A 25601-nucleotide genomic window follows, 5' to 3' on the forward strand; every position below is an offset into this window, starting at 1 on the left:
TGGTGCCTTGAATGATCCTATACATTGTCTAATGCTGTAACCTGACCTCTTTTGTGTCTGGCTTTCTTCTTCTAACTGGACTATAAAGCAGCCCCTTCCTTTCTTGTCTGTCCCGCAGTACCAGGCACTCAGCTGTGCCTGAGACAGGCACACATCTGCCCAGTGGACCGCCTGTCCACCCCCCACCCCACGCCCACAGGGTACCTACCTGCCCGGACCCACTTAATAGTGGGCTTCTCTCGGCCCGTGGCTGAGCAGGGCACCGTGGCCTCCTTGTCGAACTCCATGCACTGCTGTGGCCGCGGTGGTGGTGTGAACTTGAGCTTTTCTGTTTCAGGAGCGGGAAAAGGGAGGGATTGAGGCGGCAGGCCTGAAGATTCTGGACCCTGCAGTTCCCTCCCCGGTCCTCTCCTGCCCGCCGGGCCGGGCACCAGCTCACCCAGCACTTGGACGCGGGCCTGGGCCTCAATGCTGCCGGCGGGCGTACTGCTCAAGCAGCGGTACCACGTCCCGTCATACACCTCCACACTGTTGATGCGCAGGGTCCCATTCTTGAAGACCTCGAACCGTGAGTCCTGCATCACAGGAGACGTGCCCAGTAACGGGTCTCCACCTGCCCCCCACCAGCCTCTCCCTGGGGCTGCCTCGGGGGAAAGTGCACTGGGGAGCTGAGCACAAAGGACTCCATGGCCCCCAGCCCCCCAGCAGCAACCTTCATCCTCACCTCGGAGATGAGCATCTGGTTTCTGTACCAGAAAACTGTGGGTTTGGGTGTGGCCTGGGTCAGGCAATGCAAATAGCCTGGCTTGCCCTCCTCCAGCTGGCTGTCCTGGGGCTTCTCCAGCCACGTGGGCACCGCTTAGAGGGACAAGGAGGAAACAGAAGGTTGATCAACAAGTCCCCAAACCCCATGGATCCAATCCCAGGAAATTCTAATTACCCACCTCCCCCAGGCCCTGAATTTAGAAACTCTGTCTCCTCCAGTGATAACTGCAAGACCCCTTGGTGAAGGCCCAGGTACCAGAACCTTCCTAACATCATCTTAGTTCAGGGCCACAATGAACTCCCGTGGTATGCGTTTCTTCTTCTTCTTTTTTTTTTTGACAGTTTCTGTTTTTATTGATCAAGAATTCTTTACAAAATACACACACACACACACACACACACACACACACACACACACACACACACACCAGATACCTGCCCTGGTTTGGTCACCCCCCTGCCCACTCTCTCCTGGGATCAGACCTTCCTGGCCTCATCCGGGGACACCACCCTGTGACCTCTTCCCCTACCAGGGGAGGAACACAGAGAAGGAACTTCCTTTGTTTCCCTGCTTAGAAACACAGGCTGGGGCCCCAACTGTGGGGGGAGGTATGCATTTCTATATCCATTTTACAGATAAGAAGACAGCGGTTCAAAGAAATAATGAATTCTAATGCATGACAGAGGATTGAAAACTCTGGTCTGCATGATTCCAGAATCCTTGCTTTCTTATACCAGAACCTTCCAAGGCTCTGTCCTTGAATTTCTGTTCTGTTTTGGCTAAATACTCCCTGGAACAATGGCCAGTTCATGGGCTTCAATACTATCCAAGTAGATGAGTCCCAAACCTAGAGCCTGGCTCCTGACCTCCCCCATGAACCTCAGACCTGCAAATCCTATTGGCGTCTCCAGCTGGATATCTAACAGGCACTTCAGGCAAAAGAGAATGCTTGATTTCTCCCCAAACCTGGTCATCCTAGTTTCCTCTCAGTAAACAGCACCGCTATCCAGCGAAATGTATAGGCCAAAAACTTAGCTGACTTCTCTATGGCTTTCCCTACCACCCCACCCAATCACATTCGTTCTACACAAACCCCATCTACCTCAGCTCTAAAATGTATCCCAGGACTTCCCTGGTGGTCCAGTGGCTAAGACTCCATGCTCCCAATACAGGGGGCCCAAGTTCAACCCCTGATCAGGGAACTAGATCCCACATGCCACAACAGAGACTGAATATCTAGCGTGTCACAACTGCGACCCAGTACAGCCAAATGAATAATTTTTTTAAGAAATAAAATGTATCTGAACTTCACCACCTCTTGCCTCCACCGCTATCACCTCTGCTCAAGTCCCTTCAATATCTCCCCAAAATAAATACGGTCATCTATCAACTGCTTTCCTGTTTAGAGTCTTGTCCCTAACAATCTAGTCTTCTCGGAACAGCCAGAGTCATCTTTTGAAAATGCTGCGCTGAGGTTCAGTCCCTGTAAGGACTTCTCATCCTCTGACTTGGTGGAGCAGACTATGTACAAAGAAGCCTGTAAACAGTCCTCCCGTCCCTTGCATCTCTTTATAATGTGACGTTGCAGGTTTCAAAGCGGAATCTGGCTGAGAGTCTAGATTTCCCAGCTCCCAGGATCACTCCACGGCACACCTTCTCCAGGTCGTGGTTGTGACTCACTGGAAAGTCAGTTCTTTGTCGAGATTTAGCGAGTATACCAACAAATAAAGTGATTACAACCTATAACTGTCCATATCACCTTCCCAATAAGGAAAAGGAAAAAGTCTTTTTTATCTGCTTCACTGATCTTTCTGACCATCCCGTAGGGGAGGTAATGCATCATCAGCTCTGTTTTAATAGATGAGGAGACTGAACCCTAGCAAAGCAGATGACTCTATCATGGTCACCTTGTGGACTGGGGACAGAGCGACCCGGGTCTCTAGACTCCCACTCCCGTGCCCCGTCCGCTGCAGCCAGAGGACCACTTCCAGGGAGGGCTGCCACCCCAACCTCTGTGTCTGGCTCACCACCCTCCACTCCAATATCACCGTCCAGCAGAGGAATGGCTCCTAAGCCAGCAGGGCTCAAGCTGAAGGGGGACCTCAGAAGAGCTCCAGGGGTGACTCTGAGCATCATCACAGCCAGAGCCCAAGACTTCCTGGGATCCGGGCTCCTCCCCTCCTCGCCCTTCAGGGCACAGGTGCTTACTGGCCACGGTGATGTTGACATCCTGTCTCCGCTGACCGGCCAGGTTGGCTGCGTGGCAGGTGTAGACACCAGCATCGCTCTCGGCAGTGCTGGCAAACACCAGCTCGTGGCCCTGCTGGTAGACCCTGCCGTGGGCGGGCAGCCGGGCTCCTGCGTGCTCCCACCACACACTGGGCTCCGGCAGACCCTGGGGGGGCGGGCAGGCCACTCGCTCCTCGCTGCCGGCCGTGAACACCCGTGGCTCAAATGGTGGCATGTCTTCGATCTCTGTAGGGACAGGAGCAGACAGCTGGGTTACCACGGGGTCCAGGACACCTGATGCTCTCCGTAGCGCACTTCCCCACTCCCAGCATGAGCCCTCCCCAGGATCCTCAGCACCTCCTTGTCCGATCCCAGGCATCTTCTTCCTCCCTCCGCCCTCCAAGCTGCTCTGAATAAGAAACAGAAACCTAAACCTCTACATGGCCAACAACACTGAAGGCAGCCCCCACCTCGGCACCCCAGACCCTCGGACTCACCTGCCAGGTGGAGCGTGGCCTCCAGGACGACGGGAGGGCCCCTCTGGCCCTGGCCTATGCAGCGGTAGACCCCTGCATTGCGCGGCCGGACCTGGGTCAGCTGCAGGGACCCATTGGCAAACACCGTGGCTCTGCGGAGGTGTGGGGGGCTGTGGAGGGGAGAGACTGATGTTGGCAAGGAGTGGCCCAGGGGCCTCGCTCCAGAAGGGAGGCAGTGGAACCCCGTCCTGTGCAGGCCAGGTACGCAGGAAAGAATCGGCCAGGAACAGGGCAGAGAAAAGGAAGCCGACACACGGTGCTGACGCGTGCATGTGTGTGCATGTGCGTGCATACATTTGTTCATGTATGTGGGGAGTGTGTATTTTAACTACAAGAGATGTGGCTTTGGGGCAGCCAGGCAGCAGCAGTGTGAGTGAGAGGAATCAAGGAGTTGACGTGCACCTGTGTAGACGGGAGCCACCTTCCCAGGGAGTTGAGATAAGCCTGCTGGCAGAGCAGAAGCTCCAGCATCAGAAGCCCCTCAGCTGTACCAGACAGACCACAGGTGACGTCCTCAGGGCTGCAGCCGAGTGGGATCCCCGCCCCCAGCCTGGGGAGCCACACCTCCAAGGACCACAGCCACACCTGACACCACCAAGGCGCTCTCTGCTCTCTAGGGCCTGGATGAGGACAGAAGTGTCCCTGTGGGGGGGCCCGACACCTCCCGGCAATTTCTGGAAATGTTTGCTTCTTCCAAAAAGTAAGTGTGTGTGTGTGTGTGTGTGTGTGTGTGTGTGTGTGTGTGTGTAAGGTATCCCAGCAATTTCTGGAAATGTTTGCTTCTTCCAAAAAGTAAGTGTGTGTGTGTGTGTGTGTGTGTGTGTGTGTGTGTGTGTGTGTGTGTGTGTGTGTGTGTAAGGTATCCCAGCAATTTCTGGAAATGTTTGCTTCTTCCAAAAAGTAAGTGTGTGTGTGTGTGTGTGTGTGTGTGTGTGTGTGTGTGTGTGTGTGTAAGGTGTCTTTACCTTGTGGGACCTTCTTGTCCACAATGTGATCACCCAGGTTCCCCGTGTCCCTCCACTGACCCCCATCCCAAAAGACCCACGCAGGCAGAAGTGGGGGAGGCACAAGTCACCGTGGGCTCACACAGCATGTCTGCAGGAACTGGGAAAAGAGGACCTTCCTAAGACAGACGGGTCCCCTTGTTGGGCTCACTTTGCAACAGGAAGACATTCTACTGCCACCTGCTGGAAAGCTGAGGTAATTCCATGCATAGATCTAGGACACCTGTGGTAAGAACCTCACTCCCTTTTAGAGGTTCTTTAAGATCCTTTAAAGAACAACCTATAGAGAATCCACCTGCCAGTGCAGGAGACATAAGAGATGTGGGTTCAAACCCTGGGTTGGAAAGATCCCCTGGAGGAGAGTTCGGCAACCCACTCCAGTATTCTTGCCTGGAAAATTCCCACAGAGGAGCCTGGCGGGCTACAGTCCACAGTGTCGCAGAGTCAGACACGACTGAGCATGCATGCACACACAACTTTAAATGTCTTACCGGCTGCGGTTAGTGATGGCCGTCTCATCCTCAAAGACCCACTGCAGGCTCGGGGGCGGCTGGGCTGAGAACTGACAGTGGAACATGGCCTCCTCATTCCTTGCCACCACCACATCCTGGGGTGCCAAGACCACCCTGGCAAAGCTCTCATCTGGGGTGGGGGAGGCACGGACACGTGAGCAGGCGAGGTGGGCAGACCCCTTCCCCGTCCCCAGCTCCCCACCCCTGACCCCCGGGCTCACCAGCGATGCTCAAGGTGAAGTTCTGGCTGCTGCAGGCCTGGCCAAAGGCATTATGGGCACAGCAGGAGTAGACGCCGCTATGCTCAGGGCCAGCCGGCCGGAGGGTCAGGTTTCGCTCCTTGCTGCTGACCGTGTGGTTGCTCTGACCGTCAGAGAGGGCGCTCCCATCTCGGAACCACTGGTAGGTGGGCCTGCGGGGGCCCGAGCGGGTCAGCAGCGGGGGGTGGGGGAGGGGGTGTTCTCAAGTGGCCAGTAGGAAGGGTGCAAAACCAGAGTCAGGGCTAGACCCCTCAGTTTACACATGGGGAAACTGAGGCCTGGAGCGGGACCATGACTTGCACAGAAGCACACCACCCCGGGGGCAGAATCTGGCAGAGATCCTAGATTTCCCAGCTCCCAGGATTGCTCCACGGCACAAGGCTGCCCCTTCTCCAGTGACCAGGGCCCAGGGTGGAGCAACATGTGGGCAGGGTGGTGGCAGAGCCCCCAGTTGGGGGAGACAGGTCTGCCAGTCAAGAATAATCACCCTTTCCCTCCCCTCCCCAAAGTCTCCTTACCGAGGGTGCCCATCGATGTGACAACGCAGCGTGACCTGGGTCAGGGGCTGGATCGCAGCTTCCGAGGCCGGATGCTTCAGGACTACGGGACCGGTCTCGAGCCCTGGAGCGGAGGCCAAGGTTGCAGCGTGAGGGGCACAGGGCAGAGCAAGGGAGGGAGCACAGAGGGAAAGGAAGACAAGCAGGAAAGGCTGGAACCTGGAGGCTCGGGGACCAAGCGACACGGGGCCACCCTGCCTCACGGCTCCTGCCATTTGCAAAACTATCCAGCAGATCACCGGGTCCAAGGCTTGAAGGGGGAAAAAAATAACCCTTGGAAAAATGAAAACTTTCAACTTCCTCCTGTCCATACAAGCAGAGAGCTGACCTCAATTGCATTCTCCCTGCCCCATTCAACTGGAGATGGGAGGAGCTGTGGCAAAGGAGGGGGTCCCCCCGCGGGGTTCAGGAACTGAGGGTCTCTCGGGGGCAGACAGCCCCCCGGCTCTCACATTTGATGTTGAAGGAGGCATTGGCGCTTCGGGCCTCTTCTCCAGTGACCTCATCCCGAGCCACGCACTGGAAGGCTCCCGAGTCCTGCAGCCGGTCCACAGCCGCGAAGCTCAGGCTGCTGCCCTGGGTGAAGCGCCGCTCAGTGTCCTGGACGGGGGCCCCGTCCAGCAGCCAGAACACGTGCACTGGGCCTGGGGCCTCAACCTCACAGCGGAGCAGCGCCCGGCGCCCCTGCAGCGCGTCCTGGGAGGATGGCTCCTTGATGAAGACAACGGCCGCCTGGGCACCTGCGGGTGGGGAACACGGGAAAGACGGGGTCGTGGGGAGCTACAGCCACGGTCCTAACGTCGGCTGCCCATCGCCCTGTACACAGGAGGCGTCCAACAAGTCCAAGTGAGAAGGATCATGAGACCCCAACTGTTTACTGAGGAACGTTTACACTGTACTGGGTACTCCGCGGGAAACAAAGACGCAGTACCCTCCAGGGGGCTGGTCTGGAGGGGGGACACAGGACAAAGGCAAAACTCGTGAATGATGTGGGCAGTCGGTGTCTCTAGAATGCTGAAGTGGGAGGGAGCCCCAAGGGCTGGAGGAGGGAGGGGGTTAATGCCACATAGGACCCTCCCGAGAGGAAAAAGAGTTCGGAGCTATGGGATCAGATCACAGGAGATGCTGGACCGAGGAGTGGGGAACATTAACAAGCAACCCTCCCTGCCATCTTCAGAACCCAGGTCACAGAGCAGATCCAAATAGCTTCTCAGAAGGATTACTGGCTCTCACACACCCGCTGAGGGTCCAGCATCAGAGGTGGCCATAGGTCAGAAGCGGGGGCTCTGAATCCCACCCACAGACGCTCCGCAGTCCAGCATTTCCCAGGGGCGTCTCTGGGAGAACCCGTCCCATCACAGGAGAAGCCAGTATTCTCTGGATCTGGTGTTATTCCCCACGACATGCCAGGGCCACCCCACCTCCTACTCTCCAATCCCAGGGATCCATCTGTGTCCAAGGCTGGCTCTTCTGGGCTAACTGAGAGGTGAGCTAAGTGGTCCCAGGTTTACCCCTCCAGCTCTGGCCGGGGCCAGCACCCTCATATAAAGGGGCCCTGCAACCAAAGGTGGAACCAGACAAAGGGGCGGGTGAAGGGCCTGGGCAGAGCAGCAGATGGGCGAAGGAGGCGGAGGGCAGGGCCGGGCAGGTGGCACGGTTGCCGCACAGGAATAACACACTGAGCTTTGTTCCTGGCCTGCGTGGGCGCCCAGCTGGGGCCCGGAGCTTCGGGGCCCGGAACACCCGCTGCGGGGGGCGGGGAAGGGTGGGTGATGGCACAGGGCGGGATGTGCTGCCCCTCCAGGGAGGGGAAACAGGCTGCCTGGGGCTGCTACGTGAAGAAGCAGGCTCTGCTTCTGGCCAAACCGGGCCCGGCCAGGGCAGGAAGGGAGAGACTAACGGGGTCCTGCCTGCCCCTTCCCAAACCACTGAAGCTCCCTTCCAAGTCCCTGGGCACGGCAGGGGGAGTGGTTCTTTAGGCCACAAGAACCAGTCTCCTCATAAAGTCAGTGTCAAGGAGACTCCCCCGGTGGTCCTTGGGACTCTGCCCTCCCAATCTGGAGGGCCTGGGTTCCATCTCTGGTCAGGGAAATGAATCCCGCCTGCCTCAGCTAAGACCCAGAACAGCCAAATAAATAAAAATATTAAAAAAAAAAAAAAAAAAAGTGAGCATCAAGACAAGTCCAGGATCCCCCAGGGCTAGGTCCAGAGGAGGGGCTGCCCCTGATGCTGGGCCATCTCCCAACATTCTAAAGGGACCAGCGTGCGAGACACACGGTGCTGAAAGGGGCTGGGCGCTCCCCCAATACTTCTCAGCAGGTTCCTGCTGGCTCACTGAATGGGATAATTCTCCACCACGCTGGGCTATCCCATCCACTGTGCCAGTCAGCAAAGCTGCCCCCAGTCACCCTCACAACCCAAACACCCCCACTCGCTTCCAAACACTGCACTGGAGTGTGGTCCCTGCCCTCCCTAAGCAAGCTGGTTGAGTCAACTGAGGTCCAGAGAGATGAAGGGATTTGCTCAAGATCAAATAGCTCATTTGTGGCAGAGCTGGGACCGTGACCCAAGGAGCCCGACTCCATACCCACACCGCACTCTTCCCAGCCCCGCCCAAGAACTCAAAACCAGTCCTGGAAATAGCTGAGCCCAGAATGGGTCTCACGCCCTGCAGCCAGGTACAGAGAGAGACACACCTCCCACAGATAACACCACGCTCACAAAGGTGCTCAGTGAACACTGGCTGAATGGAGGGAACCTCAAAGAAGTGAGGGGAGAGAGCCGGCAGGCACAGAAGCATCCGGAACACTTCCCGACACCCACTCCTGACACAGATGGGCAGCCTCGGGCAGAGGCCCCAGCGGGCCTCTGCACACGTGACTCATTCAAATCTGGGAACCTTCAACCCAGAACTACAGACGCTCATCAAAGACAAAGAGAGTTTATCTGCCTCCAGGTGTAGACGACCCCCACTCCCCCACTCGGCCTCTCCAGACACAGTGGGGACCAGGAGGCTCGCCCACCCACAGGAGGTTAGTTATAAGGGTCTGAGTCAGATCCACACTCGGTGCGACTGACCTTGCGCAAGGAACACAGTGGGAACCCTAGCTTTCTCTCACCCTCTCGTGACTCGCAAATGCAGCAATTTTTTGTGCAATGCCTTGGATGAGCCCACTCAGCAGGCAGCTACCGTCATCCTAACCATCATCACGCTTCCTGCCCAAAGATGCAAGCTCTCGGGATGTTATAAAGCTCCCCCCATGCGAGGCCCAATGCCCACCCAGACCCCAGATGGGAAGCAGCCGCCACTGCAGGGAAGTTCTGAAGGGATCATCAGGTGGCGAGGGGGGGTGGGCGGGGTGGAAGGAAAGGGGCTGAGAGGTTGCAGGAAGCACAGACCCCTTGCCACAGAAACCCGAGTTGGGAGAGGAGATGGCATGACTCAGAGGGACCCCAGTTCAGCCTCCCTCTAGCATCCTGTCCCCTCCTGGTACTGGCGGAGCTGTGGTGAGATACTGCATTCCCAGACTGCCACTCAGAGCCCCCCGCACCCCCTCGACAGGGCCTGGGGAACATCAAAGCTGGCCCCGAGGGGCCCTGTGCCCTGACGTCAGCTCACAGCAGGTCCTGGTTACTGCTTAGCGGGGGCAGGCTTCAGATGTTACAGAAGGCAGGGAGGGCAGCCACCAGGCCTCCTCTAAGACCCTGGCCCCTGATCTGAGCCCACATCCCAGCCACCAGGCTCCCCACACTGGAGACCGGCCCAGAGCCTTGACACCCACTTCACCAAGAAGACACTGCAAGGGGCGCCCAGTCTGGCCATCTCACCGTCTGCCGGAGGCGCTGGTCTAGTCTTTTGTCTGGGGGGAAACGGGCAGACCAAGGAGGGGCTGGGAAGTAGGAGTTCTTCGAAGTCTTCAGCTGAACGACAGAGGAGGAGGAAGGCTTTGGGGGGATCGAGGTGGTACAGTCCCCAGCACAACCCTGACTTGAGGATGCCCCAGCGCTGTGGTCTGGAGAAAGTCTGTGAGGGAAGCCCACCAGTCCTGGGCCTCCCAAAGCTGCCCCCCTTTCACAGCCTGGCCCTCCATGTACCCCACCTTCTACACCCAGACCCTGGGTGTAGAAGGGAAATATCTGGCCCACATGACCCTTGAGGCAGCTGCTCAGCAGAGCAGCTTCGACTCCCTAGCAACACCACCTCCACTGGCCTCTCTGGACCCTCTCCCTTGCCATGAAACGAGAACCCCACTCCTACCACCCAGGCTGCTTGAGACTAAGTGGGTTCATAAATGAAAAGCTCATAGCATGGCCCAGAGCGCCCGGAGGGCACAGGGCGGGCTCAAAAACACCCCGCCCCCCCACCAACAAAACCAGCAGACAGAGCCATCTGCCCACACCAGGCACAACCCCAATGAAGCTGGAGCTGCAAATACCCAATAAGGACATTTTCCAAGCCATTTCCTTGGCTCCCCAACAGCCATCTATATGCAGACACTCACTCTGCCTGGGCCCTGGCCCCAGCCCCTCGAGAAAGGGCTGGGTGGGCAGTGGCCCAACTCCGGCTCCCCACCCCCCAGCAAGCGTCTGGTTTGGTGCCTGCCCTCCTTGCTGCTCTCTGGGCCCCAGGCCCAGTCGACCCATGTGTGTATACGTGTGCATGAGTGCGCGCACATATGCGTAAACATGATTTTATGGAGAGCAGAGAGCAGCAGGAAGTTTTTCTGCTCTGAAGTAATTTCAGCTACTTTGGTCCAAGGATCCATCTGGGCCATTCAATGACCCATCTCCCAGGGGCTAGTCCTCCTGGTCTCGAAAAGACATCACCGGACTCTAGAGGTCCTGTGAGCATGCTCGGTTGCTTCAGTCGTGTCTGACTCTGTGTGACCCTAAGGACTGTAGCCCACCAGGCTCCTCTCTCCATGGGATTCTCCAGGCAAGAATACTGGAGTGGGTTGCCGTGCCCTCCCCCAGGGGATCTTCCTGACCCAGGGATCCAATCTGGGCCTTCTGCATTGCAGGCAGATTCTTTACTGTCTGAGCACTAGGGAAACCCTAGAACCCACCAAACCTAACACCAGGGGACTCCATCTACCTTCTCTCCCTCCTAATAAGAAGTGCCATCCTTCACACAGCTGTCTTGGGACCAGGCAGAGGCACCAACATGACCCAGGCTGGCCCTGGCCCAGGCATCTTGCACAGGAGTGTGTGTGATCACGACTGTGACCCCTCCACACCTAAGACTCGGCCCCTGCCTCCAGGCCCCACATCCCTGGGGGACCTAGACAGCCCTAACCAAGGAAGCTCATATTGTGCCATATGGACCCAAGGGAGATGTCTGCCAACTTCCTGTGCCCCACCTGGGGTGACAGCATCAGGACACAGGCCAGGAGAGGCAGCCCTCAACCCAAGGGGCACAAGGGCTCCATGCCAGGAAAGAGAGCAGTCCCCAGGCCCCCTCGCCCACAGGAGGACAGCCCTGCCCACAGGTCCCCTCCATCCAGAAACCCTAAGGGCACCAAGGGAGAGGCCCCAGGGGTACCAAGATCTCTACCCCACTTCTCCTTCCCAAGGGGCCAATGCACCTAGACCCTTGGATTTGAGGGGTCTCACTGATGTACTTTCAGCTGCTCCAGGCTACTCCCAGGGCCCATGGCTCATAGGCATGGTCACTGTGGGGGGAGGGGGTTTAGGAATCAGTCTCTGCAGGAACAAGTTATTTACAGAAGTCCCAGTCATCTTCCCAGTTCCCCCGGGGCCAGCAGGAACACATAACACTGCAGTGGGGTTGTGAATCTGGGGGGTCTGGAGTCTCCCTCTCCACCACCACCAATACCCACAAGTGGTTTCAGCACTAGCAACCCCGTTTGAGGACACGCCCTAGAACCTCAGGGCTCAGAGGGTCGCTAAGGATCCATCAGAGCTGACTCCAAGACCCAGAGGCAGAGCACAGGGTTTCAGCCCCGTCCCATCTCCCCAGCGTCTACAAAAAAAAAAAAGGTTTTTCGCCAGCAGCCCCACAGCCCTCCACAGGCCATCACAGTCCGAGCCCGGAGCAATGCAAGAGGGAGCAGAGCCAGGGACCCAGCTGAGTTTTCCTGTCCTGGGATTTAACTGTAAATATCTGGAGAGGCTCCCACATCCGGATTAGAGAAACGGAACAAAATCACCAGGGATTAGGGCAGAAAAAACCCAGCGGGCCAGAGCTTCTACCTTAGATGAAAATCACACCTCAGTCCTCCCCTGCCTGTTCCTCTGAGGCCCTGGAGCGGAAAGATGAATCTCTAAAAGCACAAGTAGGTCTTCATGTCCACTATCACGTGCATCTGAACCCAGACGGGCAGATACAGCAGTTGGGAGATGTGGTTTGAGAAGCTTCCCAGGGACTTCCCTGGTGGTTCAGGGACTAAGACTCCAGACTCTCAGTGCAAGGGCCCCTGATTAGATCCTTGGTCAGGGAATCAGATCCCACATATCAAAACTAAGATCTGGTGTGGCTAAATTTATTTACCTTGGAAAAAGCAGCAGCAGTTCCCCAGCCAGCAGCCAGGCCATGAGACCCTGGCACCAACTCCTCTTCTGCTGGGGCCAAGGGGACCATATCTAGGACATATCTCTCACCCTTAGGAACCCTTAAACGGCTGTGATGTCTCCAAGGAAGCAGCAATGAATTAAAAACCCAGCCAGTGAGGCAGTGTGATCAGGCAGAAGGAACATAGGGTGCAGAGACCTGGGTTCTAGTCTCAATACAACTCCTGACAAGTACAGTGACCCTGGCCAGTGGCCACCCCCTAACCAGGTAGTTCTACTACCTGTAAATATTACAGAATTGACAGGATGTGACTGGACAGTCACCAAGACCTAGTCCTGGATTCACTGTGCTGAGCCCGAAAGAGGCAGTCACCAGAAACAAAGGGCTGGCTGGCCGGAGTCCCCTTCCTGCCCCCTCCCCGGCCTCCAGCTGCACAGCCAGCCCCCAAAGCCCACGCACCACATGTAGAGCCGGCCCCAGGAGGATTAAGAGTGATGCTATAAATGGCAGGTGTGCGGTCAGAGGCAGCTGGGGGCTACAAACCGGGGACCAGCATCACTGCTAACAAGCTGCTGCCATTCCGGCGGCTTGGCTTGCAATCTGCCTCCCCAGGAGATCCGGCCTCTGCCTCGGCCATGCCCTTGCACTGAGAGCTCACTGCCTGTGGCACCCCCAAGACACCCGCCCATGCTGTGACCAAGAGCTGTATTTCCCAAGCTAGACTGCAAGCTCCAGGAGTTGGGGGGAGACATCCGTGCCCAATATGGTACCCTGTGCCCTTCCAGAGAGCCTGGGCCACACAGCAAATACCATACACGCATTTACAGGGAGACGAAGGCACTTAGGAGTCTATCTGGGGACTTCCCTGGTGGTCCAGTGGCTAAGACTCTGTGTTCCCAATACAGGGTGCCTGGATTCAATCCCTAGTCAGGGAACTAGATCCCACATGCCTCAGCTAAAAGTTCACAGGGGACAACCAAAGATCCCAACGCAGACTAATAAATAAAAATAAATTAAAAAAAAAAAAGTTACCTGACCTGAAATCTTGTTCTGCATCTCCCGTGATCCAATCCTGTCCAACTTAATTATCCTTTCTGGGCCTCAGTTTCCTCACCCAGTTTTCGTGATTCTTTTCTGACCCCAAGGATATTCAAATGAAAACCCTATTAGGTACGGACCCACAAAAGGCTGCATAGTTCTCAGAGAAGTAAGAAATCCCAGAGGTTCTAGGGAACTATGGACCCCAGATTAAACTCCCTTGGGCAAGGTGATCCCTGGGGAGTCCAAAGGCTTGGTGAGCAGTGGGGGCTTGAGAGGGGGACAGAACCGCCAGGGGGAACCAGGGGTCCTCTGCACCCTCCACGTTCACCCTCAGCCCCAAGGAGAGAGAGAGAGACTGTAGCCAGCTGTCTCCTGAAGACACCAGAGAGTGGACTATGGAAATGACGGACACTGCAGACAGGCAAGGGGGCTGCTGGACCAAGAGCCTGGGAAAGGAAGCTGGAGCTCGGCCCCAGGAAGACCTCAGGGATGCTCAGCCGGGGTGCTCAGGGACCCCAGAGGGAACAAAGGGCCTAGCGCTCATCCTCCAGGGAAGATGGAAAAGGACTCAATGCAGGCTCAACAGCCATTCATTGGGGTGGGGGGTGGGGTTGGTACCCAGGTCCCAAGCCCATCTACCTCCCAGATGTAGTGCGGAGGGGCCCAGGGGCACCACAGTGAGAACAGTGCCAGGGTGGGCCTGGGCATGAGTTTCTCAGAGTGTTTCCTGTCAAAGCAGAGGGCAAAGCAGAGGACAGCCGGGGGACCACCACTATGGGATTAGTTAGACCTGACTTCATCTATTTACTTTCAAGACAGGTTCGGAAAACTCTGGGAGATTCAGTTTTCTGAGCTCTTTTTAACCATCTCTAAGGCAATGAGCATACACCCCAAATTCCCCATCAGGGGAGAAAATGAGTTCTTGTCCTTTAGGTGGAGTGATCTCAACTCCACTGATGAGGGAAAATCCTCCCTGGCTCTCTCTTTTTTTTTAATATTTATTTAATTTGGCTGTGCCAGGCCTTAGTTATGGCATGTGGGATCTAGTTACCCGAACAGGAATCAAACCTGGACCCCCTGCATTGGGAGCTCGGAGTCTTAGCCACTGGACCGCCAGGGAAGTCCCCTCCCTACCTCTTAAAGAACTTAAAACATCCCTTCGACCTGTTCTGGCCAATATGGCAGGCACTAGCCACATGCAACTATTCAAATGCAACTTAATTAAAATGAAACGAAACTGAAAACTCATTTCCTCCACCACCTTCCTCCACCATTTCCTTCTAAGTGCTCAGGAGCTACATGTGGCTAGTGGCCACCATACTGATCAGCACAGATGTCAGACTTCTGTCTCTGCAAAAAGTTCCATTGGTCAGCACGGCCTTAGCTACTCTGTCTGCTCTGGTCGGCCTTTATTTCATGGACACATTATTTCTCATCCAAAGAACCCTCTACTGAGACTAGCCTCATTTCACAGAGGCGGAAACTGGGGTCAAAGCTATCCCAGTGACGGTGGGGGGGAGACGCGCCCCCAGATCTGTCTGACTCCCACGTCTGTGTGCTTTTTTTTTTTGGATGTGGACCATTTTTTTAAGTCTCCATTGAATTTATCACACTATCGTCTCTGTTGTTTTATGTCCCGGTTTTTTGGCCAGGAGACACATGGGATCTGAGCACCCCAACCACACCTCGTGCACCGGAAGGTGAAGTCTTAACCACTGGACCACCAGGGACGGCCCTGTGTTCTTTTCACGCTGCCACTCTGGCTGCTATTCATTTCTTTCACTTCATTCCCTTTTACCCAAGGCCACCTCCAACTACCACTCCGTCCTGTTTCATGTAAATCCTCTCTTTGTTCGTGCTCTGGTCAGATGCGATTTTGCTTTGCATGTGTCTATTTTTAACCTATAGAAATGCATTATCTCTCACTCTGCTTCTCATTTTATTCCCTCCAGCACTCCGCTCTAAAGTGCTTTTCCTGCGGTCATCGCCTACATCCTGCTGTTTTTTCCCAGGAGAATAAACAGATTGTTGGGTATGGGAAAGGAAGAAGAAAATGAAAAATTTTAAAACAAGTAAGTGGCGGAACATACCTGCCCACAGTTTGAAAGGCAGTCTTTGAGCCTCCACCCTCCTCTCCATGTGCCCCTCCAGCACGGCAACCAGCCCTGCGCGGCTCCCCCCACGCATCTGGGGACCAGCAGAGCCCGGGAAAACACGCATCAGGCACACACACTCCGCCAGCTTCTCCCTTCCCCTCCATCCTCCTCCCCCCAAACCCGAAATGTGACTAAAGAGGCTGGCCTTCAGCTGGTTTCAAAGGGATAAGAGAGGGAGGCAGTCTCATACTTTTATATTTAGAAGTGCTCTGCAAACCACTTCCCGGAGCAGACAAGAGTGGGGAATGTGAGGAAATCGCTCTGCTATGTGTGATGTGGAAAGCACGAGCCACGCAGGGCCTGCAGCGACCGGCTGCATTTGTCACACAGTCGCTGACACGCGGCGATGCCAAACACATGTGCCGGAGACCAAGGTGGCCCGACATCGTCCTCCAAGTGCCCTTCCCCCAGCCAGCCTTTCTTTCCTTCTCCACCTGTCCGACCAGCAGCTGCTTCTGGAAACCCACCCTTCTCTCCAGGAAAAGAGATGCTCCAGGCTTTAAGCATCACCTGAAACACAAAAAGAAGAACCCAGACTGAAGGAGGTGGCTTGGGAGAGCCACTGGCTTCAAGAAGCAACTGTGCAGACTTCCCTGGTGGTCCAGTGGTTAAAAACATCCGCCTGCCAACGCAGAAGACATGGGTTCGCTCTCTGGTCCGGGAAGATCCGACATGACAAGGAGCAATTAAGCCCATGCGCCACAACTACTGAGTCTGTGCTCTAGAGTCCGAGAACCGCAACTGCTGAGGCCCGTGAGCCCAGAGCCTGTGCTCCACAACAAGAGAAGGTACCACAATGAGAAGGCCGTGCACTGCAACTAGAGAGGAGCCCCTGTTCGCCACAATGAGAAAAAGCCCTTGAGCAGCAACGAAGACCCAGAGCAGCCAGATATAAAAATAAGCTAAAAAAATAAAAATTTAAGTTCAGGAAGATTTTAAAAAAGAGGCAAGGGTGCCCTCCAGGCCTCTAGGCTGCTGCGGAGGGTGTAGGGGTGGGATTTCGTAGTGGCCCCTTCTGAGGACAGATCTGCTGCAGCCATACCAGCTCTCCCCTCAACCCCTCAGCTACCACGTGTGGCCAGGGAAATGTCAGCGGGGAAAGCTATCTTATGGCAAGGATCAACTACTGCAGCTGGGGTCACAGCTCCAGCATCACTCAATTGAGTCTTGCCCAGTTGGGGGAGGGTGGAGATCAAGGGACAGAACAGAAAGGAGAAGGCAGGTCAGCTACTTAATTAGAATCAAAGCATCAGACACTTCCTTGACTCCTTATAAACTTCACTTTATGGCTTAAAATCTAAACTCTCTAATAAGGTAAAACCCAATTGTATTCTTTTCTTTCTTAACTGCATCACTGATGATTTGTTTCTTTATTTTTTTTTTTAACGACAATAACCAGAAAAAAAAAGTCACTTTTGAAAAATCAGCTGTTTCGAAAAAGCATTCTGGCTAAAGATGGCAGAAGATGTATTTTAATCCCCAAATCAGTAACAACAGATGAGGAAAATAGAATCTGAAGAATAAGGGAAAGAAACCATTCCTTGTAAGTTATTTTTAAAAGCACCAAAAACTTGCAACTCATTACCAGATGCTTAAAGCCTGGGGATAACTGACTTTCGGGGGCGGGGATGTTATAAAACATAAAGTACACACAAATAGCTAGAAGAAGAAAAAAAGCCCCTAAGAGTGGCTGATGCAATAACTGGATAGCCAAAAAAATGACAAAGACCTAAAGTTTATTTTATGCCTACTCTGTCGATCTTTAAGTCAGGGTCTGGAAGGCACCAAGATCTGGCTTCACTTAAGTCTGGAACTGGCTGTCCCTCCATCCTAGGAGGTGCCTCTCACAGGCCTCCACAGTCACGCAGAGAGAGAGGGAGAGAAAGAGACGCCGATGGGGAAAAGAGCGAAGACAGGGAGAAGAGAAAAAGGGGGGCTGGAGGGAGACAGAGACAGAGAAAGGAAGAGAGTGGGGAGGGAGGGCAGTGGGGGAGAGAGACAGACAGAGAGCGCCCCGGATCAACAGGTAGAGACTCGGACAGAGACAAACTCAGAGACAGAGGCAGGGTAACAGTCCTGGAGAGACCCAGAGAGAGAGACAAGAAAAAGACAGACATGGAGCATGTATGTATGCACGCGCACACACACGTAAGCACACAAAGGATTCTCCATGTCTGCAGAGCAGCCTCCAGCCCCACACTGACCCCAGCCTCCTCCAGGCAAGGGAAACCCCTCACCAGGCATCTCCAGTAGGGAGGTCTTCCCCAGCCCCTCCTGCCAGCCAACCCAGAAGCCACAGGGACTCCAAACTCGGAGTCTCTGGCGACAGGTCACAGGGCTGCCCAGTATAACACTAGACACGGAAGGGTACAGCTAACCTGTACCTGGGAGGGGTGGGGGAGTGGGGCTCTAGGTACTCCCGATCCAGACCACTTAAAATGGAGAGCCTCAAATTAGAGGCTCCTGGTAAATAATTCACCAGGAAAAGTACAGTACCTTCCCTGGGCTCTTCCATTATTCATCAAGATAAATGTACCATACTGATACACTTCCTGACATCTAAAAATGGTCCAAGCCATTAGGCCAGGAGCAAGAAGACCGTGGGGCACTTCCCACCCAACTTTTCCAGAACTCCAAACCCAGCATCCTGCTCCTCTTGGAACTCAGCTGGCTGCTCCTCACGCAAGGGCAAAGAAGTCAACTTTCAGAAATGGCCAGCCCAGGCTCAGAGCATGAGACCCCAAGAGCAACACCCACCGCGGTCCTCAAGAGTCCAGGAAAGTCCTGAGTAAGACCCCTCTGTTCACCAGACCCAGAGATGTGGGCCCTCTCAAAGGGAAAAGGCAACCGCTGTTTGTACAATACCTATCTAAGGGTAATTCTATTCCTAGGAGGTTCAAGAAGTTTGACTTGGATGCCAAATGAGTGAACCTACAGAAGACCTGCATCTGACTTGCACAGGCAGCTCTGAGCAAGTCACTCTGTTCTTCAGGCCTCAGTTTCCCCATCTGTAAAGCCAGCTGCTCCTTATCCTGCAAGGACGAAATGCCCTCTGGGAAGTCTGAAGAGCTGCATGACTTTAAGACCCCTGGCCCATCGGGTACAGGCAGGATGGTACAGGCAGGATGGAGATGTGACAAGAGCTCAGAGTCTGGAGTCAGACTGTCTGACTTCAGTTCTCCTCCCCCACTTACTGAGTGTATGACCTTGGGCAAGCTGTTTATCCTCTCGGTGTCTCCATTTCTGCAGCTATAAAATGGTGCTAATAACAGTATCTACCTCCTAGGCTTGCGAAAAGTAAATTCACATGTTAACCAATGTAGCGTGTTTGGAACAGTGCCTGGCACGTATTAACTTAAGTATCATGTGAGTTTGGGCTCTTAGCCATTATTGCTTGCGATTATTATGTTCAAGATCTTTGAGGGACTCCGTTCCATGACAACCATCTCTTACCCAGGGTAGGCCTTGGCATCTCTCTCATGCAGACCATATGGAGTTGCTAAGTGCTACCCACTCAGTCTCTGCCATCTGGGTAAGAGGTTTCTGAACAGATTCTGAGGTCTGAAGCTTTGTCCCACAGCTGCCCAACGGAGCTGGTCACTTCAGTGGGGCTCCAAGGGGCAGGCAGCAGTCGACTGCTGGGACGGCTCTATGGCCGGCTGCCCTGGAAACCTCCAGGCAGTGCTCGGATTAGCAGTGGCTCATCACTTCAGTCACTTCCCACCTTCACAGGAAGGACAGTCAGAACAAGTCTGTCTCAGTGTAAACGGATCCAGACCGTGCTGGAATGAGACAGGCCTCTGGCCTCAAGGGACCCGACTGTAGTGAGGTAAGGATAGCACAGTGAATGTTTAGACGCCAACTAATGCCTGGAGGTAAACTCTTAGGGTTCAGCTTTCTGATTCCATTAGGCCCCAATGAGGGGGGACTGGAAAATTCTTTGCTTTATGAAGGAAAATATCTGACTCCATAAAATAGAGGTTGTAAACAATTCTCAATGGCAAACGACCAATTAGGAAAATGGTTTCTAGCAATGGACAGAAGAGGGGTCGCTGGCCTTGATGCACAGTTACAAATCAATCTCAACAACCACTAAAATTCTAATAGTGATGTGGTCAAAATAGCATGTTTTCTCATAACAGATATAAATGATTAATAAATATAAGAAAATGTTCCAATGTACCAGTAACCAAATGAATGCAAATTCGAAACACAAATGCAAATAAGAAATGCTAATCATACTGCCCTATCAAGCGAATTCCAAGTTTTTAAAATAACACTTAACACTGGTGGAGTAGATGGAGAAAACGGTCCTCGTGCTTTGCTGGTGGGAGTGTTAAGTTTTTATTTGTTTATTTGACTGCATCAGGTCTTAGTTGTGGCAAGCAAACTCTTCATTGCAGGATCTAGTTCCCTGATCAGGGATTGAACCCAGGCTCTCTGCACTGGGAGCACGGAGTCTTAGCAACTGGGGTACCAGTGAATTCCGGACAGTGTAAATTATATTGTCCTTCTGGAAAGCGGCTTGTTACTATTGTACCGATATACTAAAAAGTTCATGCCCTTCCTCCTTAGGGAAGTTCTGATTCCAGGTCTGGGCAGGAAACGCGCAGGATGAACTTGGAGCGTTTTTATCACACAAGGAAATAAGCAAAGACAAAGAAGGATCGCATCAAAAGGCTCAGGGCCAGCTTGAAGAGGTTCCTGTGAGGCAAACAAAGGCCATTTAAGCATCCATAAGGGTTAAAAACCACATGGCCTTAACACACTGTGGGTGAGGTGTGTGTTAGTCAGTCAGTCATGTCTGAGTTTTTGGGATCTCATGGACTATAGCCAGCCAGGTTCCCCTGTCCATGAAATTCTCCAGGCAAGAATGTTGGAGTGGGTTGCCATTCCCTTCTCCAGGGGATCTTCCAGACCCAGGGATTGAACCTGAGTCTCCTGCATTGCAGGCAGATTCTTTACCATCTGAGTCACTAGGGAAGTCCCTTAACACATCAGATGAGTTTAAAATCTATGAATTCACAATGATGTTTAAAGAAAATAGAGAGAGACCCCAAGGGGAGAGATAAACTGGGCAATCGTGACTGACATGTACACACTGCTAAGTCGCTTCAGTCGTGTCCGACCCTGTGCCGTCCCATAGACGGCAGCCCACCAGGCGCCCCCGTCCCTGGGATTCTCCAGGCAAGAACACTGGAGTGGGTTGCCATTGCCTTCTCCAATGTGTGAAAGTGAAAAGTGAAAGTGAAGTCGCTCAGTAGTGTCCGACTCTTAGCGACCCCATGGACTGCAGCCCACCAGGCTCCTCCATCCATGGGATTTTCCAGGCAAGAGCGCTGGAGTGGGGTGCCATAGACTTCTCCAATATACACACTACTATATCTAAAATAGATAATTAGTAAGAACTTCCTGTATAGCACAGGGAAATCTACTCAATACTCTGTAATGACCTATAGGGGAAAAGAATCTTAAAAAGAGGGGATATATGTATAACTGACTCACTTTGCTGTACTTCTGAAACTAACACAATATTGTAAATCAACTATACTCTAATAAACAAGGTTTAAGGACCCCAGTAATGCCAAACCATAAAATTTTTTAAAAATTTTTTTCTAAAGAGACCAAAATGACACCTTTGAAGAATGCTAGAAAATCAACTTGTTAAACACTGGTCAAGAAGCATTTACTTTCCCTTTCTTGAACAGCTATATCTCACGGTAACCAAACAGTTAACAAGGGGCAACTGATCTTCAAAGAAGTCTCCACAGAGAAATAGAATATCACCATTTTACAGCCCCCCCCCAATGAAATAATGGATCTGGCAATGATTACTGATGGCTGCTAATTCCAGAGAGACAACCAAAGGTTATGTGCCTACTGAGGAAAATACACCTGGAAAAAAAAAAAATTACATCTGAACCTGACAAAGCCTTCAGGTCTACATTTCACTATTAAAAAGAAACTCTAAAAGGAATTTGGAAAACAAGGACTGAAACAGTGAACTCTGAATGCACATTCTTCTGTTGCTCCCACAAGTGGTTATTAAGACCTAATGCTAAAAAAAGAAAAGACCTAATGCTGTTAACATTTCATAAACTTCAACTGCTTTCCCCACTAGATTGTCAGCTCCCTGAGGTCAGGAGCTGGTTGTCCACTCTTCCACCGCCTCCACTGTGGTTGCCTTGCCCACTGGAGATGCTCAGGAAACACCCGCTGACTCCAGGAGGGTTCACTGGCCCCTGCATAATGTGGAACTAGCAGAGTGGAGGTCAAAGCCCAGCCTGGGATCCTGGTCAGCAATTACATTAATTTTAATTATCATTATTAATTCAACAAACACTTATTTAGCACCTGCCATGTGCCAAGTACTCTGAAGACGCTGGGGATGGAGAGAGAAAAACACAATTACTGCCTTTAAATATCTCTGTTTAGTGGGAGAGTCAGACAAGTAAACGTATAATTACAATAATAGTGAGGACTCACTGACCACTTACTATGTGCCAGGCACTGTTCCAAGAGCTTTAACCATTGTTAATGCTTACAACCACCCAGTGAGGAAGGTACTATGATCCCCATTCTGCAGATGAGGAAACCAAGGCACAGAAAGCTAAAGTCACTCGCTCAAGGTCACACAGCACGTCCATGACAAACACAAGACTCCAATCTCCTGTTGTCTGGCTCAAAGGAAAACCTATCCTAACCACTAGGCTCACCCATGTTATCACACAGTGTGACAGGTAGGTGCTAACAAGGCAAGCTTTTAACTCAGAGTGATGGTAAAAGGGGGATGCAGAGAAGCATCTTGGAAGAAGGCTCCTCAAAACAAGATTTTAAGGGATTTCCCTGGTGGTCCAGAGGTTAAGATTCTGAGCTTCCACCCCAAAGGCCAAAGGTTCAGTCCCGGAGCCCATTATACAGAGCGAAGTAAGCCAGAAAGATAAAGACCATTACAGTATACTAACACATATATATGGAATTTAGAAAGATGGTAACGATAACCCTATACGCAAAACAGAAAAAGAGACTCAGATGTATAGAACAGACTTGTGGACTCTGTGGGAGAAGGCAAGGGTGGGATGTTTCAAGAGAACAGCATTGAAACATGTATATTATTTGGGTGAAACAGATCACCAGCCCAGGTTGGATGCATGAGACAAGAGCTCGGGCCTAGTGCACTGGGAAGACCCAGAGGGATCGGGTGGAGAGGGAGGTGGGAGGGGGGACTGGGATGGGGAATACATGTAAATCCATGGCTAATTCATTTCAATGTATGACAAAAACCACTGCAATGTTGTAAAGTAATTAACCTCCAACTAATAAAAATAAATGGAAAAAAAAAAACAAAACAAAGGTTCAATCCCTGGTCAGGGAACCAAGATCCCACAAGGCTCTGCACAATAACGGCAAGGTTTTAAGAAGGAAGGGGGCCTTGGCAAATAGAAAGAGACACACGAAGGCAAAGCATGAACTTGAGGCAACTGCGGATGCTCAGAGTTTAAGGGATGATGGGGGGGGGGCGGGCGGGGCATAGCTAAAGGCCACCAGGACACTGGTCTGTCAGGGGTGGAGTAGACAAAGGAGGTGAAATACAAATCTACCTGGCTCAGGCTGTCCCCGGACAGAAAGAAACAAAAAAAAATCACCAACACAGTGAGTCCCTCCCTGTTTCCGAGGAAGTGGTTGTTAGGGTAGAAAATGGACTGAAGAAGCTCTTTGTCATGGACAGGGCAGCAGGCACATTCACAGAAGGCATTACGGGATAATGCCATACCTGTTCTGTTAGCTTCCCAGGGCTGCTATAACAAATTACCACAGCTGGGTAGCTTAAAACAATGGAAGCTTATTCTCCCTCGGTTCTGGATGCCAGAAGTGCGAAATCAAGGTGTTGGAAAGCTTGGTTCCTTCTGGAGGTTCTCGGAAGAGTCTGTTCCAGGCCTCTCTCCCAGCTTCTGGTGGGTGCAGGCAATCCTTGGAATAGCTGGGCTTGGAGATCTCTCTCTGCTCACTCAGTCATGTCCAACTCTTTGTGACCCCATGGACTGTATCTCGGCAGACACCTCTGTCCATGGGATTTTTCAGGCAAGGATACCAGAACGAGTTGCCATTTCCTCCTGCTGGGGGTCTTCCCAACCCAGGGATGGAACCTATGTCTCTGGCATGGCAGGCAGATTCTTAACCCGTTGAGCCATCAGGGAAGGCCTGGCATGGAGCCGCACCACTCCAATTCCTGCCTCCATTGTCAGGGAACCGTCTGGCCTCTGTGCATGTCTTCATCTCTTCCCTTCTTGTAAGAATGTCACCAGTCACGTAGGATTAGAGCCGATCTGAATGACGTCTCTTAACTTAAGCACATCTGCAAAGACCCTATTTCCAAATAAGGCCACGGTCACAGGGGTTAGGACTTGAACATATCCTTTTAGGAGACACCATTCAACCCACAACACCTGCTATTCTGCAAACGGCTTTTTTTACTCTGCAATTAACCACAAGTATCTTTCCATGTCTGTTCGCATGGTTCTAGCCCATTCATTTCAACCATGTGTATTATTCAACCAGTGAACCATAATCTGTTTGTCTAACACCCTAATCTAATCATGGACATTCAGATAGTTATAAATGTTTTGCCATTATAAACAACGCCCCCACTGAACCTCTCTGCACAGGCACCTATGCACCTTGGTAATGAGATTGTTTCTAGAAACAGAACTGCCCCTGGACCACAGAGAATACAATTTCAGGGTTTTGATAAATGACAAACTGCTCTTTAAAAAGGTTGTGCCCATCTATGCTTCCTTACCAACACTGATATTCTTTGCCAATTTGAGAGTACTAAAATAATACCCTGTTTTATTTTGCAAGTCACTTAAGACATTTAGTCTGTCCTTAACAACATAAAACAATCTTGTTTACTGGTTAGCTGAATTTTCTACTGTACTTCCTTGTCTACCTTTTTCCTTGTTTATTTTTATTGCTATATTTTGCTATATTTTGCTATTTTGCTATATTTTATTAATTTGTAATCAATAAACTCATTAATATGAGGCCTTTTCTGCATTACCTGTCACACTTTCCCCCTCTGAGAATGATCATTAAGTTACTGAGTACCTACTAAGTGCCAGGCATTGTTCCAAGTGTTAGAGAATACAACAGTGGACAGAGCAGTGAAGGTTCCTGTTCTTTTCTTTAACTTTTCAGAAGATGAGTCTGTGCATGATTTGGGCTGGAAAACAGATAGGAAGTGGATGGGGTGCAGAGGCTGCCTTGGAATTCATTTAAATACTGTCCTGTTTTAATTCATTTGAGAGCCTTTGGGGAAAATCCACTCTGTTCTCCAGGTGTCCTGGGAGCATCCCTGAAACAGCAGTGTGGTTAGTGAAGGTGGAAGCGGGAAGAGCTGACAGCTGTGCCTTTTCCTCGGAAGGAAGAGCCACATTCCAGGCACCCACACCCCCGGATGTCCAGGGGCTTCAACAGTTAAACCCGGGTGAGTTCAGACAGCAAAGGGAGTTTTAAGGAGGAATAACCCCTCCCCATTTCAGTGGAGGGGACACCACCGCAGCCTCACTCCACCTTCTCTCACAGGTCCCAGGGAGGGGTGATGTCTCAGCATGTTTGCTGAGATCCTTTCTCTCCTATCCCCTTAGGGTGGGGGGCGGGGAACAGACCCCCCACAGACAGGACAGATTTTATACACGTAGCCTACACACACACACACCCTCTAATTCAGGGGTGAACCAGACAATCCTCTTCAGATTAAAACTTTGTTCCTCAAGCTCACCTTTATCTGTAATAAAGGTGATGCAGGGACTTCCTTCTCTCCAGTTGCTGTCTTTCCTTCCTCCCTGCATCCACTGGTTTCCAATTCAGAGGAGAGAAGGGTGATATTTACTGACTCCTTCAAAAAACAGTTTCCACTCTATCGCTTTATGCCTGTTTATTTTTTCTTCTTGAAAAAGCCTCACAGCCTGCAGGATCTTAGGTCCCTCACCAAGGATCAAACCTGTG

General features: G+C 52.3%; 1 protein-coding gene across 1 annotated transcript in view; it reads right to left on the reverse strand.

Annotated features, from left to right (window-relative positions):
* The window catches only part of PTK7 (protein tyrosine kinase 7 (inactive)), a 63692-nt gene that overhangs the window by 18246 nt on the left and 19845 nt on the right, over positions 1–25601 (reverse strand). The window contains exons 2-10 of the mRNA XM_070456406.1: positions 6317–6604; positions 5826–5928; positions 5269–5459; positions 5027–5177; positions 3493–3641; positions 2975–3241; positions 725–858; positions 440–575; positions 209–328 (exon numbers count right to left, since the gene is read on the reverse strand). Coding sequence (XP_070312507.1) covers positions 209–328; positions 440–575; positions 725–858; positions 2975–3241; positions 3493–3641; positions 5027–5177; positions 5269–5459; positions 5826–5928; positions 6317–6604 — 1539 coding nt within the window. The remainder of the gene's footprint in view (positions 1–208; positions 329–439; positions 576–724; positions 859–2974; positions 3242–3492; positions 3642–5026; positions 5178–5268; positions 5460–5825; positions 5929–6316; positions 6605–25601) is intronic.

This window comes from Odocoileus virginianus, chromosome 27 (assembly GCF_023699985.2).
Source record: "Odocoileus virginianus isolate 20LAN1187 ecotype Illinois chromosome 27, Ovbor_1.2, whole genome shotgun sequence".
Classification (NCBI taxonomy): domain Eukaryota; kingdom Metazoa; phylum Chordata; class Mammalia; order Artiodactyla; family Cervidae; genus Odocoileus; species Odocoileus virginianus.